General features: G+C 42.0%; 1 protein-coding gene across 2 annotated transcripts; it reads left to right on the forward strand.

Moving 5' to 3' along the window:
* The first annotated feature begins 1,845 nt into the window (after window positions 1–1,845).
* On the forward strand, window positions 1,846–7,247 carry LOC118372418 (protein FAM177A1-like). Of its 2 annotated transcripts, none has more exons than XM_035758284.2 (5): window positions 1,846–2,386; window positions 2,686–2,883; window positions 3,029–3,095; window positions 3,224–3,321; window positions 5,143–7,247. In XM_035758284.2, exons 1-5 carry the CDS (start codon window positions 2,318–2,320, stop codon window positions 5,353–5,355), a joined length of 645 nt encoding a protein of 214 aa, XP_035614177.1. In that variant the 5' UTR covers window positions 1,846–2,317; the 3' UTR covers window positions 5,356–7,247. The 2 variants fall into 2 exon arrangements, with proteins under 2 accessions (XP_035614177.1, XP_035614176.1); XM_035758283.2 differs by having other exon boundaries at window positions 1,849–2,386; window positions 2,686–2,889.
* The last annotated feature ends 9,541 nt before the right edge of the window (window positions 7,248–16,788 follow it).

Consider the following 16,788-nt stretch of genomic DNA (forward strand, 5'->3'; position numbering starts at 1 on the left):
AAGCTTTACAAAATTTGATGATTACATTTCTCTAAAACAGGTTATTGGTTACATGTGCACCACCAAGTCAACAGTAAGCGAAATTAAGAGGGGTAAATAGACCAAATTATTAGGGTGAGGCAAATGGGCTACTAACAGCTTACTACACAACATACACAGTATTACTTTCTTAGCTACAGTATACATATCTCCCTGGCATATTACATCAATTCAGCAGCATACAAGACATTTTTGGACTCACCTTGTGATGCTGTGCTCACTTGAACAGGAAAGTGGAAAGGGCAAATTTTGCCCTTTCCTTTCCATTTTGCCCCTTCATGGGCAAATTTTGTCATCAAAGTCTGGCAATCTCTGGATTTATGGTGTTTTCAAGAGAACTGGAAACTCTGAAAAAAACATGGTTGAATCATGATGACGTCATTGATCTTCAAGTCATAGTTCTAGAAAGAGGCCACACATTTCCCAGATGGAGTTAATTTTTTCCGGAATTCCCAGTTGTCTTGAACTCACTGAAGTCAAGCACATATCATGCTTCATTGACAGCATGGCCAATGTTGAACGTTTATTATTTTAAACTTGGAAAAGAGACACAATCCCAGATTTGGGACCACACAACCACTCCACTGAATAGCAGGCTAGTGATTGCTTTGCAATGCTTGCAGTTAGCCACGGTCACTGATTCTTTCCCAAACACTCATTGTTGAATTAGCGATTTCCAACTTGTTGTGTAATGTTATTGTCCAATGGCTGGTGAGCACCGATACATTTTATCTATAATTTCTCATCATTAATTCTCTTCATATGACAAGGATTAAAAATTGTTTTACAGTCCAATCAAAGCTACTGTAGATATAACGTGATTTGACGTCATTTTATCTGTGGCAAATAGCCTTGAGCAAAACAACAGTGTTTAATTAAGAACGTCTTCCTTTCTTATCATTCAAATGAGATCATTTTTTTATTTTTTATTATTCTATGTCATTTTACATTTTATACCCACATGGAAGTTATGCAAATTTCCCATGTAGGTTTACATTTATAGCTGGTTTCAAAATCTTACCAGTACACTGATTAATACATTTTCTTAAAAATAAAAAAATGTTACCTGCAGGAATATATATTTTTTTCTATCTCAGGATTGTGCCCTGGGATCACATAACTCGTAACCCTGTCATATCCTCCCATGGTCACTTCTCTGCTTCAACAGAGAAACAACCTCTGTCCCTGACCAGGATACTTCTATTTCAACAAAAATATCCCATTTGGAGATGTTCATGCTCTTACAGGATCACCCTGCATCAACAGCCTAACCTGTTGAAACGGGTTACGGGGCTGGCAGGATTCCACAAAGATCCACAGGTCTTGTTAGTGGCTCTTCACTAAGAGGCTAGTACAATCAGTCTTCACAAGCAGTTTTAATTCTCAATGTATCTCAATGGCACAGCACACAGGTGAAAGCCCAATTAACTAGTATAAAAAGAGTCACAAGCAAAGTGTACACAATACTACAAAGCATGAATATACATTTAGCAAACCCTTACATTTAACCTGCAAATGAACACAGTATCAAAACACTAGAAGGACCTTACTGGTGGTCTCTAAGACCACACAGCTACCTAACAAATTGAAGTCAAGATTACAGATGGCAAGAAATGCACTGCCATTGTTATGTTCCTAGCCAGTAGGTGGCGACATGCACACTCAATTGTGCGAACAGCAATATATTGTTGAAGAAGAAGGTGATGGCGCATTTAAGCCCTGAACAATGCCTGACAGGCAACTCCTTCTCCCAGGCTGCACGTCGCCCCCAAGACCACAGCCAATCGCATTCAAGGAACATAGCAGCTAACTTGGCTAATCTTGTGAGCTAGCTAGTTAACTAGGTGATCTTGCTGTCTATGGTATCTAGGCAGAATCCTGATTTATCAGCCTCTGAAGCTGCTATTGAATCTGATAAATTTCTAAGGCTGAAATTGAATCTGATCAGGAATGGAGCTAATTTACTCTGTAAATGTAATCCACAAAACATGAACTGTCTCTTATAATTATACACAAATCAGTTATGCAAGTTAACAACCAGTACAGATAACAAGCTAGTTTGCTAACAAGACTACATAGATAACTAGTTAGCTAGTTTGCTTACAAGACTAGCTGAGTTAGCTACAGTGTTACTTGCATGCGATTTGCTGTGTTCTTGGGGGCGGCACGCAGCGTAGGAGACAGAGCTGCCTGTCGGGCATCGTTCAGGGCTTAAATGCCCACAAGCATGGGTGTGTAGGGCAGACTAAACATCCGAGAATACAAAGAAAGAGGCATCATGGCCGAAATATCTCTGTATCTCACCAACGTGAATGTGTCTTTGGGCCAAACGATGGACGTAGAGAAGGTAGGCTCGGCAGGTCAAGATTATGAAAAATGTTTATTATCGGTCCTTTATATTTCGGTGTTTTCAGACCAGCTGGCTAGCGTTAGCTAGTTAACGCTACTACCATTTAGTGCATCTATGTTTTCGTGCCTGTCATCGTCTCATGCTGACGCTTAAAACGTAGGCCATACTACGGGTAGGCCTATGTAAAATTCGGACATTGATAAATATAGAAATGGTTGAGTATCTAATTGTGTGTAAGCAGCAGCCTGTCATCAACAAGCTGTGTGTGTGTGTGTGTGTGTGTGTGTGTGTCCCAGATCCCCAACACAGGGAAGGACTTTGAGAGTGTCGAGCTGGGAGACCTGGAGAAGGGGGATCAGAAAGAAGAGAAAGCCCCACGAAGGATCATCCATTTCTCTAGTGGAGAAACCATGGAAGAATACAGTACAGACGAGGAGGAGGGGGAGGACAAGGAACCAGAGAAGAAGGACCTACTGTCCCCCCCTGTCGATGCGGTGAGGGTGTGTAGTGTGTTAAATAGAAGTGTGTGTGTGTGCGTGTTTTTAGTTTGTGTGTATTTTACTGAAATGTATGATTAACGTCTGTACTTCCTATAATATGTGTTCCAAAACCTGTTAATAACCCACGTTTGTGTGTCAGAACAAGCTGACCTGGGGCCCGTACTTCTGGTTCCATATGTGGAGAGCAGCTACCTCCACTGTTTCAGGTGGGTGCCTGATATGAGACAATATGTATTATAAACCTCTAGGGTTGATGGCCTTCTCCTGCCGTACACTACATTGATACTGCCTTGAATACTATGCTGTTGGTAAAACTCCAGAATGTGTATTTCAGCTTGTGACTACCTCGGGGAGAGGATGGCCTCGCTCTTTGGAATCACATCGGCCAAATACCAGTACGCCATCGACGAGTATTACAGGATGAGGAAAGAGGTATGTACACAACAAGCTGATGAGGGCCATCACTAAGAGGGCTTACGTCTTGGAAGGGATGCCTAAAGTGTATATAATTATAGAAGGGCATAGATGCTTTGAATGTCTATAAGAGTGTTGTAGTAACAGTAACCTAATCCCCAGGCTCAATTGCTACTGCATATAGAGCCTGGAAACACTGTGCAACAAGTGGGAATTGAAAGGGTGGGAGAGCGAGCCTGCTGCAGGTGTATTAGATGGGACTTTGAAAAATGCTAATAAAGAATACTAGTATAGAACAAGAAGGCCCTCACACTGTTAAAGCTCCCAATTCACCACTTTATTGACTACGTTTCAAACTGAAACAGATCTTGGTCATCTTGGTCAGGTCAAAAACACTCTAGTATACTACGACAGTGGTATTCAAAATTGGTGTTGCCACCCGGGGAATTGCAATGGGTTAAAAAAATTATATATATACAGTGGGGCAAAAAAGTGTTTAGTCAGCCACCAATTGTGCAAGTTCTCCCACTTAAAAAGATGAGGCCTGTAATTTTCATCATAGGTACACTTCAACTATGACAGACAAAATGAGGGGGGAAAATCCAGAAAATCACATTGTAGGATTTTTTAAATGAATTTATTTGCAAATTATGGTGGAAAATAAGTATTTGGTCATAGCCTTATTCTATAATGGATTTAATTGTTTTTTTACCTTATCAAACTACACACAATACCCCATATTGACAAAAAAAACTGAAATATACCATTTTCGTAAGTATTCAGCCCCTTTACTCAGTACTTTGTTGATGCACCTTTGGCAGTGATTACAACTTCAAGTCTTCTTGAGTATGACGCTACAAGCTTGGCACACCTGTATTTGGAGAGTTTCTCCCATTCTTCTCTGCAAATCCTCTCAAGCTCTATCAGGTTGAATGTGGTGCATCGCTGACAGCTATCTCACCAGAGATGTTCTCTCGGATTCAAGTCCGGGCTCTGGCTGGGCCACTCAAGGACATTCAGAGACTTGTCCCAAAGCCACTCCTGCGTTGTCTTGGCTGGGTGCTTAGGGTCGTTATCCTGTTGGAAGGTTAACCTTCACCCCAGTCTGAGGTCCTGAGTGCTTTGGAGCAGGTTTTCATCGAGGATCTCTGTAATTTGCTCTGTTCATCTTTCCCTCAATCCTTTTGGCAACCTCCAAGCGGGCTGTCATGTGCCTGTTACTGAGGAGTGGCTTCCGTCTGGCCACTCTACCATAAAGGCCTGATTGTTGGAGTGCTACAGATATTGTTGTCCTTCTGGAAGGTTCTCCCATCTCGACAAAGAAACTCTGGAGCTCTGTCAGAGTGACCATCGGGTTCTTGGTCACCTCCCTGACCAAGGCCCTTCTCCCCCGATTGCTCAGTTTGGCCGGGTGGCCAGCTATAGGAAGAGTCTTGGTGGTTATAAACTTCTTCCATTTAAGAATGCAGGAGGCCACTGTGTTGTTGGGGACCTTAAATGCTGCAGACATGTTTTGGTAACCTTCCCCAGATCTGTGCCTCGACACAATTGTCTCGAAGCTCTACAGACAATTCCTTTGAAAAGAAATGGGGGTCCCCGCTGAAAAAGTTTGAATACCACTGCTCTGCGAGTATTACAGGATGAGGTAAGAGGTAGGCCTCTACAGTTGTTTAAATCAGTATGAAATTACTAGTCTCACGTTGATCACACCACATCTGTCTGGGGTTTCGGTTATGAGATCACTAACACGGAGCCACATTCACTTGAAATGGATGCCTAAAGGGCATTGATGGTTCACATGTTTATGTGCGTTCCATTAACAACTTCTTTTCTTTGCAGAAGGAGGAGGAAGATGAGGACAACCGGTTATCAGAGGAGGCAGAGCAATACTTTGTCGAGAATCAGGACGAGGAGATCCATGGACCAATGACGGATCAGCCAGAGGGAACCGCTACCACCCCCCACTCCACGGACACCTATGAGGTTGAGAAAGAGGCCAAGGCCACGCCTACTGCCATCAGGGTCCCAGCCATTGTCACGACAACAACCTAACTAACTTCTGGAGAGATGATTATGTGTTGTCCATGTTTGTTATGTTTTAATTTGTCAAGGAGGTGGAGGCGCTCTGGGGTCTGTCTCTCTGATAGTGCTGAACGATTAACTGAAATTTTGTGTGCATATTGCACAGTTTCTCTAGAGATAAATCAGATCCAGACTGAACTGTGCGATGTAGTACGGCGTTGTAGTTTCCAACAGGCCAATATTCTACATAGTTTAGTGTGTAAAATGTTGTAATTAACTATAATACCCATAATCCATTGCGCATCTACTTGTCCAGTCTGTTTCTTTTACTGCTTCTACGGAAGAGAGAAGAATGCGAGATTGTGAGGTGATCTAGAGAGCAGCTGTTGCGGGGTATCTACCTGAAAATGCATGATCTAAGTGATTGATAGGAATCACTTGGTATTCAGCCGTCAAAAGTATGCCTTATTTACATTTTAACAACTACATTATTAAATAGTGATTTTGTCAAGCAGCAGCTCTATACATATGACTTGGAATTGAATATAAATGAATCAAATAAAACAAATGTAATATACACAACTGAAATATTTGATTAAAGTCATGTGAATAAATGATGGTTAATAAGTATAATGGGCCGTCACTACCATCACGGTACTTTTATTAATAGTTGTATTCTGTGTTACAGCATTCAACCCACATAATGCATATTGCATTTAATGTTTGCAAAAATTATTGAAATTGAAAACCATGATTATTTTTGAATGATCGAACCGAAACAGAACCGACCTCAAAACACTAATCGCTCAGCACTACTCTCTGAGCTCACATTTGGTTGTGGATATGAAGGAGCCATCTATAAACCTGGGAGTCAGACCTGCTACTGCTTTAGCCCACGCCTCTGTCATGTCATTAATACCAGACTACAAAGAACTATGACAACAACCAGTGAAGGACGATGACAGAGTAGCGACAAAGAAGTTAGTCGGTTGAAGCAGAAGCTGATCCGACTACCAGGACTAGCCTTCAGTGATCCGACTACCAGGCCTAGCCTTCAGTGATCTGACTACCAGGCCTAGCCTTCAGTGATCCGACTACCAGGCCTAGCCTTCAGTGATCCGACTACCAGGCCTAGCCTTCAGTGATCCGACTACCAGGGCTAGCCTTCAGTGACCCGACTACCAGGGCTAGCCTTCAGTGACCCGACTACCAGGGCTAGCCTTCAGTGATCCGACTACCAGGCCTAGCCTTCAGTGATCCGACTACCAGGGCTAGCCTTCAGTGGGCAGTGCCACTGTCCTTTCTATAGTCCTATAGTACAGGCACAGTGTGGTACGGTAGTAGTACTGTGTCGTTTAACTATGTGTCTCCAGTGGCCTTACCCCTAACTGGAGGCTGGTCCTAACATTCCAACCTCGTGTCTATCTATCTGGTGCCTCTGAAGGGCTGTGTTTTTTTAACCTAAACCACAGAGCCAAGTAGTAGCCTAAACCTTAATGCACTCGAACACAGGAAGCATTCCTCCTTTATACACTACTACTAGCATGCCACTCACTTTGTTTTCATTTAGACAACATTTGTTTAAATACGTTGTTGAGCACTGACCTAAACATGGTGTGTTGTTTCCCTGTGTAGAATTACTGGCTTGTGGTCACTTGGTGAGTTGTAATTTGGAACATCTTTTCAGGCTGTTGGTGTAGCTGAGATTTTGTAAAGGCAGTATAATCTGTCATATTTGTTTTTACTAGTCCATTGGCCTAATGCACAGTTGCCCTTGTTGTAAAGGAACTGTATGTTAAACTTTTATTTTGATATTCACATATTTATTATTATTTTTGTATTTTCTGAGCACTTTTTTACAACGTACTTTATGTAACAACACCTTGATAAACTGTTAATAAATATACTTAACTATGCTTTAACTACAGTATTTGCTAATCTGTCTGTCATGTTGGCCAGTCAGCTAGGATCTGTGGTGGATTCTCTCTGGCTCATGTGGTGGTACTGTGTCAGTGAGTGACACGTGATTGTCTTTATTGGTTAACAAAGACTTCTGTGTCCTTTTCTGGAACTGCTTGAGGTGACATTCTGTTGGCTAACCTCCCAATGCAGCCAATCCCAGGTCAGGTCAGTGTGTGGGCTTCTCTCTCTAGTCCAGAATGACCTACAGCTATGACCTCTCTGTCAACATTAAGAGATAGCTAGAAACCCATACACTGTGACCTGCTGATCTCCATTCACTTACCATAGAACATATAGTGTCTCATAGGAGAATGTAGGAGTGATTTCTCTATGGATCATAATAGCCAAAAGTAACTGTATATTTAATTTATACACCATATTGGCAATTCACCCGTTTTAGGCTAAGCTTATTCATACTTTATGGCACTGTAGTTCTGGGTGGTTGTACCATGGTGAGACAGACAGTTCATCGTTACTCAGCGTTGCGTAGCATATGGGGGTCTGTGCCATGAAAGCATCCAGCCAAACTACACAAGGACAGCCTTATACTGCAAACAAACCCTCAGTCATCCCACTGTCCAGTCAGCACGGCCGGACACAGTGACACTCACGGACAGTTCACTACGGCAACAAAATAAGCTATAGACAGACAGAGTGGCACTCATACACCAGACTGAGACTGGCAGTGGATCATGATGGATTTTTGGGTTTAGATGAAATGTTAGAGTAACAGCTCTGTAACTATTGGGTGACCAACTCGAGACGCTACACTGTCATTCCACTAGATTCTAGAAATTCTAATCCAGTGACCAAAGACTAGCAATACACAAATATTCCACTAGAGGGTGGTATTGTATAATTATAAAGGAGGCTGAGGGGTGAGACAACGAATAGAGCTCGCCATCTTGTAGTTCTAAAAAACAGAAATTAGTTACCTCTGGTTCGTTCAGCCATTGCTATGGGGGTAATGAATTGGGTTTTGGGATAAATGCCAAAAATAAGGTCTGAGGTTAACACGGGTTTAGGATAATATCAGTCAGTTAACATGACCTCTATGAATTATGAAGCCTTTATGTGCTTGTTTTGATTACACAAATACTTCACAATTCACAAAAAGTGATAGCTGAGGAAGATTATCTCAGAACAATACGTCTAAAATATTCTAAGCCTGTTGGAAGTCTTTTGGCAGTTGTGTGTGAAGAGAAGAGAAGATCATCTTATTCCCTGGCCTGAGCTTGGCAGACATTGATAAACACAGCAGTCATCTGGGACAGTGTGTGTGATAATGGGTGTGATTAAGGAGGGAAAATCCAGATTAACGCCACAATGCCATTTCTTGTGTGTGTACGTGTGTGTTTGCATGCATGCGTCAAATATTTGCTTATACTTTATATCTCAAATATTTACATATATCTCAATCTGGGAACAACGCGTGCATCTTCCTCATTTCCCTCATCCAGCCATTGTACCTTAGCCTGGTCCCACTGTTTGGCATGACAACTCCAGTATAAAGGAGTTGGCTGCAGCACATAGAGTAGTATAGGACCAGACGAATGGTACCTGGCTGGTTGAGTCTGTCAGACAAGGCCTGGCGACTTTGCTAAAGCGGAAACACACAGTCGTCCAGGTTCTAGCTCTCATAGCTGATGTAACTACATCCTCTAGTTCCAGATGGCACAGTAATCACTAGAGCAGACTCTTTAATAGGAGGGCATAGCAGAGTTGAACAGCTACCTGCTTAGCCAACCAGCCCAGCCAGACGCCCACTGAGTTGAGAGATGAGAATAGCAGCAGCCATCCCCCTCTCTGCCTCCTCCACAGTGGGGCTCTGCTGCGGTCAGCCAAGCCTCTTATTTAGGCCCTACTGTCAGTCAGAGGAGAAGGGGATTTCCACACCACTCAGTCGTGTGTGTGTGTGTGTGTGTGTGTGTGTGTGTGTGTGTGTGTGTGTGTGTGTGTGTGTGTGTGTGTGTGTGTGTGTGTGTGTGTGTGTGTGTGTGTGTTTGTGTGTGTGTTTTGTGTGTGTGTGTGTGTGTGTGTGTGTGTGTGTCTGTCTTTTTGTGTCTGTCTGTGTGTGTGTGTGTGTGTGTGTGTGTGTCTGTCTGTCTGTCTGTCTGTCTGTCTGTCTGTCTGTCTGTCTGTCTGTGTGTATGTGTGTGAATGCTTCCTTATAAGGTTACTAACAGCCTGACTAAAATCATGGTCTCCTCTTCTTCCCTGTCTCTCCTGGGGCAAAACAACATAGAATAAGAATACTACAAACCTGGAATGCATGGCATGGAAGTCTTGGAGCTAAGGAACACCCTTCAAGAACATTTTAACACATTCCTACAGACCAAATGGAGGAAAGGGACAACATGCATGTTAGTTGGTATTGCGCAGTTTCATGCAAAGTGTTATTGTGTCTAACTTCTCAACTTTGCATGTTACATTCTAGTCATAATCTGAAGTTTATTGCTTTGAATTGTATACTTTGCATACTGCTAGGAGAAGACTGGTCTTTTAGTAACATGAGGCACATTCCATAAAACAGCATAAAGTAGCAACCTACACCGCATGGTGGTATTTCTTTAATAGTTCTTATAACTTCAAACAATTGTTAATGGCATCAAAGGCTAAATGAAATGGGGATCATTTTAGATCCTTAATGAGTACCATATAGGCTGTTTTTTTGTTGTCGAGTGAGCAGGCTGTTTTGTAATAGGTCAATGTTGCTTGTCTGGTCAGACTTGCTAAGTGCGTTCTTCAGTAGCGTTAATGACACAATCTGTACTAGTGCACTTCACACACACAACCCTGGTCTGGAAAGTCCCAGACACCACTGATCTGCACGGCCTCCTTTCTGCACAGCCTACACACAGCAGCAAGGCTGCTAATAACATACAGTAGGTGCCACCATAGCAGACACATAATATGCAACCATGCATTCACAAACTATACTGACCTGCAGCTGCTGACATATTCATGGGCCAAATGTCCATTAAACCAGAAACCAATTCTAAAGCCCTGGCTAAACTGTTTCTCATCAGACATGGCAGAGAAATTCTAAGTGTGTGCCCTATTCCCTATATAGTGCACTACTTTTGACCGAGATCCCTATGGGTGTCATGAATAGGGTTGGGATGCACACTCCATTTGGGATGCACACTCCGCAGTGTGTAATGAGAAACACTACTTCACTAATTCACAGAGCGAGGTGCCAAATGACCATTGACCTCTAGTAGGACTTTTACTTCCTGATTTGGCCACCGGAGATCTCTCTGAAATCCCCCAGACTTTCCCTCCACCACCTTTCATCCTTTATACCAGCTTGCAGCAGATAATGTGCTTCACAGACTGAGACTGAGACTGACTCCCATGCATCCGCCAATTGCTCTGAGTCTGCAATTGGTGGCCTGGCTAGAAGTAGGGCTTGAGCTGGTGCTAGCTCTGCCTCTGTCTGTGTGTGGTAGGATTGGCCTAGGGCTGGTACTGGCTCTGTTTATGTCCAGCTAAAGTGATTTTCCAGATTCAGAGCAGGGCAGAGCGGAGGCCAATAGCACTACTATACCATGGAGAAGGATGGGGGTTCTGGGTAGTTCTGGGCCAGCTGTATGTAGTACAAATAGACCAGATGCACATCTGTGATAGTTTGAACAGGGGGAATTCCTCTCTGTGCCGCCACACGTTGTTTAGTATAATGATTCCCTGAAGAAGTCAGAACAAAGGGAGGTGCTCGCTTTCCTCTGTTAATCATTCATCTCCCCATCCTTCCCCCAATTCTATGCATCTATCCTCACTTCCTCACAGACAGACAGTGAGACAGACATACAGATGGACAGACGGACCAATGCCTTTGTGTTGGGAGGTTGAAAGAGCCAGATATAAAAGCACCAGTCAAGGTAAATATACTGCATCTGAGGGAGAGACAAGCTCTGTCTTCAGCTCAGAAGTATAAAGTGCAATACCCCAAGGTCTTACACCTCAACACGTGTCCTCTCCTCACTCTGGTTAGGGAAGAATGAAAATAATCTCACCGCAGAGCCTCGCTGCATGCAGCTACAAACACAGCCACTCAAAGCCTTAACTCGCCATGAAAATCCAGTACAAAAAATGTGAATAACAGTTTAGACTTTAATGAGTGTGGCTAGCAGGTAATTATACCCACCTGCACTAAAAATATGTATGGTTTTACCGCCCCATGTTGCATGGGTTGTTGTAAGGCACAACAAAAGCAGGGAATTTCCTCCTGTCCCACTCAGGAGGTTTGTAAGTCCTTTTCACCATCCTTTTGCCCTGGACAAGATGTTCCGATTGTCCAACTCTCAAATGCACTTCAATGACATGGTCTGGCTCTACAAAGAAAAGTGTTCCTCTCCTCACATTCTCCTATATCTATATCTATATCTGTTGGGCTTGTGTTCTGTTGATCTCTGCAATAATTCTAATCAACTGAGGAAAAAACCCTGGCCACCAGACTTATGAAAATAAGATAATTAAGAAATTGAAGGTAAATAGTTTGGGTGAATGAAACCTTCCTTGCCAGGCTCATGGTGATACCATGGTAGTGTAGGTCTACCGTCGTGTTGAAGACACGTGGTTTGGATTGCGGCTAGGGAATGGTGAGATTTGGGTGTTGTGAAAATGTTGGACCAGGAAGTACTCCAAGCCATGGTTGTGGGTGTGAGGGAGAGCTACAGTATGTCCCACACTACATTTTTTTTTTAACTAGGAAAGTCAGTTAAGAACAAATTATTATTTACAATGACGGCCTACGAACAGTGGGTTACCTGCCTTGTTCAGGGGCGGAACAACAGATTTTGTCAGCTTGGGGATTTGCTCTAGCAACCTTTCGGTTACTGGCCCAATGCTCTAACTACTAGGCTACCTGCCACCCCATGGTCATATGGGTGAGGTCAGGGAGTTGTGGGTGGGAGGGAGAGCTACAGTGCCTTCAGAAAGTACTCACATCCCTTGACTTTTTCCACATTTTGTTGAGTTACATTCTGAATAAAAATGTATTAAATGTATATGTGTTGGGGTCACTGGCCTACACACAATACCCCATAATGTCAAAGTGGAATCCTGTTTTTCAAAAATTTAATAAAAAATGAAAAGCTGAAATATCATGAGTCAATAAGTATTCAATCCCTTTGTTATGGCAACCTACATGAGTTAAGGAGTAAAGATTTTGCGTAACAAGTCACATAATAAGTTGCATGGACTCACTCTGTATGCTATAATAGTGTTTAACATTGTTTTTTAATGACTACCTCATCTCTGTTCCCCACACATCTGTAAGGTTCCTCAGTTGAGCAGTGAATTTCAAGCACAGATTAAAACACAAAGACCAGGGAGCTTTTCAAATGCCTCACAAAGAAGGTCACCTATTGGTAGACTGGTAAAAATGTAAAAAAGCAGACATTGAATATGCCTTTGAGCATGGAGACTACAAACACACAGGCGTCCTTCCGAACTCAGTTGCCAGAGAGGAAGGAATTCACTCAGAGATTTCACCATGAGACCAATGGTGACTTTTAAACAGTTACAGAGGTTTATTTTTTATATTTTTTTATTTAGCCATTATTTTACCAGGTAAGTTGACTGAGAACACGTTCTCATTTGCAGCAACGACCTGAGGAATAGTTACAGGGGAGAGGAGGAGGATGAATGATGGCTGTGATAGGAGAAAACTGAGGATGGATCAACAACATTGCAGTAACCCCACAATACTAACCTAACTGACATAGTGAAAAGAAGAAAGCCTGTGCAGAATAAAAGTATTCCAAAACATGCATCCTGTTTGCAATGAGGCAGTAAAGTAATTTAAAAAATAGAAAATCAAAGCAATTAACTTTTTGTCTTGAATACAAAGTCTTATGTTTGAGGCAAATCCAATACAACACATTACTGAGTACCACTTTCCAAGTATAGTGGTGTCTGCATCATGTTATGTGTATGCTTGTAATTGTTAAGGACTGGGGAGTTTTTCAGGATACAAATAATAAACAGAATGAAGCTAAGCACAGGAAAAATTCTAAAGGAAAACGTAGTTCAGTCTGCTTTCAACCAGACACTGGGAGATGAATTCACCTTTCAGCAGGAAAATAACCTAAAACAAAAGGCCAAATCTACAACATTCTCATTTTACCTATATTTAACTAGGCAAGTCAGTTAAGAACAAATTCTTATTTTTAATGACTGCCTAGGAACAGTGGGTTAATTGCGTTGTTCAGGGGCAGAATGACAGATTTTTACCTTGTCAGCACAGGGATTTAATCTTGCAACCTTTCAGCTACTAGTCCAACACTCTAACCACTAGGCTACCTGCCGCCCCAATGTTAGAAACCTATCCAGAAAGACTCACAGCTGTGCCAAAGGTGATTCTAACATGTAATTGAAATAACACATATGAAACATGAGCAATGGACATTAGACCGGTAGAAATCTGTCCTTTGGTCTGATGAGTAAAATTTGAAGATAGCCCTATTTGATTTTTGGTTCCAACTGCCGTGTCTTTGTTGAAAAATAATCAAGACGATGAAATTGGCTCAAGGACCGCCACAAGAAAGGAAGACACAGAGTTACCTCTGGTGATCTCATTCAACAGCATGTGTGGTTCCCACCATGAAGCATGGAGGAGCTGCAAAGAAACCACTGTGATGGTGTGGGGAGCAATGCTTTGCTGGTGACAAATTTGCGATTTTTGGTTCTGTCGGTTATTTATTTACCATGAAGCATGGAGGAGGTCACAGGCACACTTAACCAGCATGGCTACCACAGCATTCTGCAGTGATACGCCATCCCATCTGGTTTGCCCTTACTGGGACTATCATTTGATTTTCAACATGACAATGACCTAACACACCTTCAGGCGGTGTACTGGCTATTTTACCAAGAGGGAGAGAGATGGAGTGCTGCATCAGACGACCTGGCCTCCACAATCACCAGACCTCAACCTAATTCAGATGGTTTGGAATGCTTTGGACCGCAGAGTGAAGAAAAAGCAGCCATCAAGTGCTCAGCATATGTGGGAACTCTTTTAAGACTGCTGGAAAAGCATTCCAGGTGAAGCTTATTCACAGAATGCCAAGAGTGTGCAGTGTAGTCGTCAAGGAAAAGGGTGGATACTTTGAAGAATCTCAAATATAAAATATATTTTAAGTTTAACACTTTTTTGGTTACTACATGATTCCATATGTGTTATTTCATAGTTTTGATGTATTCACTATTATTCTACAATGTAGAAAATAATTTTAAAAAATTAAGAAAAACCCTTGAATGAGTAGGTGTATCCAAACTTTTGACTGGTACTGTATGTAAATGAGATATTTCCGTATTTAATTTTCACTAAATTTGCAAACATTTCTAAAAACATGTTTTCACTTTCTCATTATGGGGTATTGTGTGTAGATGGGTGAGAGAGAGAAAACATTTTATTCCATCTTGAATTCATGTTGTAACACAACAAAATGTAGAATAAGTCAAGGGGTATGAATACTTTCTGAAGGCACTGTATGTCCCACACTACATGGCCTTATGGGTGAGGTCAGGGAGGGAGGAAACAACACTGGGTTATTTTTGTGTATTTAGAAAACACAGCACTTACACGCACGCACACACGCACGCACGCACGCACGCACGCACACACACACACACACACACACACACACACACACACACACACATACTATGGCCTAGGCCTCGGCTCTACTATCGCAACCACACCCATGAACGATCAAGAGGATGTTTTACTACCGTTTTACTGTAGCCAGCAATTACATAAGTTGTTCTCACAAAGGAACAAACTCCTTCCCTTTAAAACAAAAGAAAACACATGGGCAATTTTGTCTTTCGAGTAAAAGCCAACGTAATTATTGAGATCCTTGATTTGTCCCAAGTGGAAACTTAGGTAATTTAACAGGGGTCAGAATCATATCATATGCCCATATGCCCAATGTTAGATTTATATACAGTCTACAGTGCATTTGGAAAGTATTCAGACCCCTTCCCTGTGCAAAGCTGTTATCAAGCCATAGGGTGGCTATTGGAAAATATCAAATATCAAATATATTTTTACTTGTTTAACACTTTTCTGGTTACTACATGATTCCATATGTGTTATTTCATAGTTTTGATGTCTTCAGTAGGTGTGTCAAAACTTTTGACTGGTACTGTATGTAAATGTGAAAATGCAGTTTTTTTTTATACATTTGCAAAAATTATAAAAACAGTTGTTGCTTTGTCATTATGAGGTATTGTGTGTTGATTGAAGAGGCGGAAAAAACAATTTCATACATTTTAGAATTAGGCTGTAACGTAAGAAAATGTGGAAAAAAACGAGGGGTCTGAATAATTTCTGAATGCAATGTATGTGTTATACAGTGTGTGTGTGTGTGTGTGTGTGTGTGTGTGTGTGTGTGTGTGTGTGTGTGTGTGTGTGTGTGTGTGTGTGTGTGTGTGTGTGTGTGTGTGTGTGTGTGTGTGTGTGTGTGTGTGTGTCACACCCTGATCTGTTTCACCTGTCTTGTGATTGTCTCCACCCCCTCCAGGTGTCGCTTATTATCCCCGGTGTATATATCCCTGTGTTTCCTGTCTCTCTATGCCAGTTTGTCTTGTATGCTTTTCAAGTCAACCAGCGGTTTTCCAGTACGCCTGCTTCAATTATTTGGCTAGTCCTCCTGGTTTTTGACCCTTGCCTGTTTTCTGGACTCTGTACCCGCCTGCTTGACCATTCTGCCTGCCCTGACCTCGAGCCTGCCTGCAGCTCTGTACCTCCTAGACTCTGAACTGGTTTTGACCTTTTGCCTGTCCATGACCATTCTCTTGCCTTCCCCTTTTGGATTGTTTAATAAATATCAAGACTTAAACCATCTGCCTCCCATGTATGCATCTGGGTCTCGCCTTGTGCCCTTATAGTGTGTGTGTGTGTGTGTGTGTGTGTGTGTGTGTGTGTGTGTGTGTGTGTGTGTGTGTGTGTGTGTGTGTGTGTGTGTGTGTGTGTGTGTGTGTGTGTGTGTGTGTGTGTGTGTGTGTGTGTGTGTGTGTGTGTGTGTGTATAACACAATTAACAGACACTCTGTACTATTTCGTTTAGCTGTGTAGGCCTAGCTAGTGGGACTATTCATGTAGGCCTAACCACTGATGTAAAGTACTACTTAAGTTGTTTTGGGGGGTATATGTCATTTACTATTTATGGCTACTTTTACTTCACTACATTCCTAAAGAAAATAATGTACTTTTTACTCCCTGACACCCAAATGTACTCATTATATTTGAACAGGAAAATGGTCTAATTCACTTATCATCCCTACGGCCTCTGATCTGCCAGATTCCCTAAACACATATGTTTTGTTTGTAAATTGTCTAGGTGTTGGAGTGTGCCCCTGGTTATCCATACATAAAATGAAAAACAAGAAAATTGTGCAGTCTGGTTTGCTTAATATAAGGAAGTTGAAATTATTTTACTTTTACTTTTGATATATAAGTACATTTGAGCAATTCCATTTACTTTTTATACTT

The sequence above is a fragment of the Oncorhynchus keta genome, chromosome 19 (genome assembly GCF_023373465.1).
Source record: "Oncorhynchus keta strain PuntledgeMale-10-30-2019 chromosome 19, Oket_V2, whole genome shotgun sequence".
Taxonomy (NCBI): Eukaryota; Metazoa; Chordata; class Actinopteri; order Salmoniformes; family Salmonidae; genus Oncorhynchus; species Oncorhynchus keta.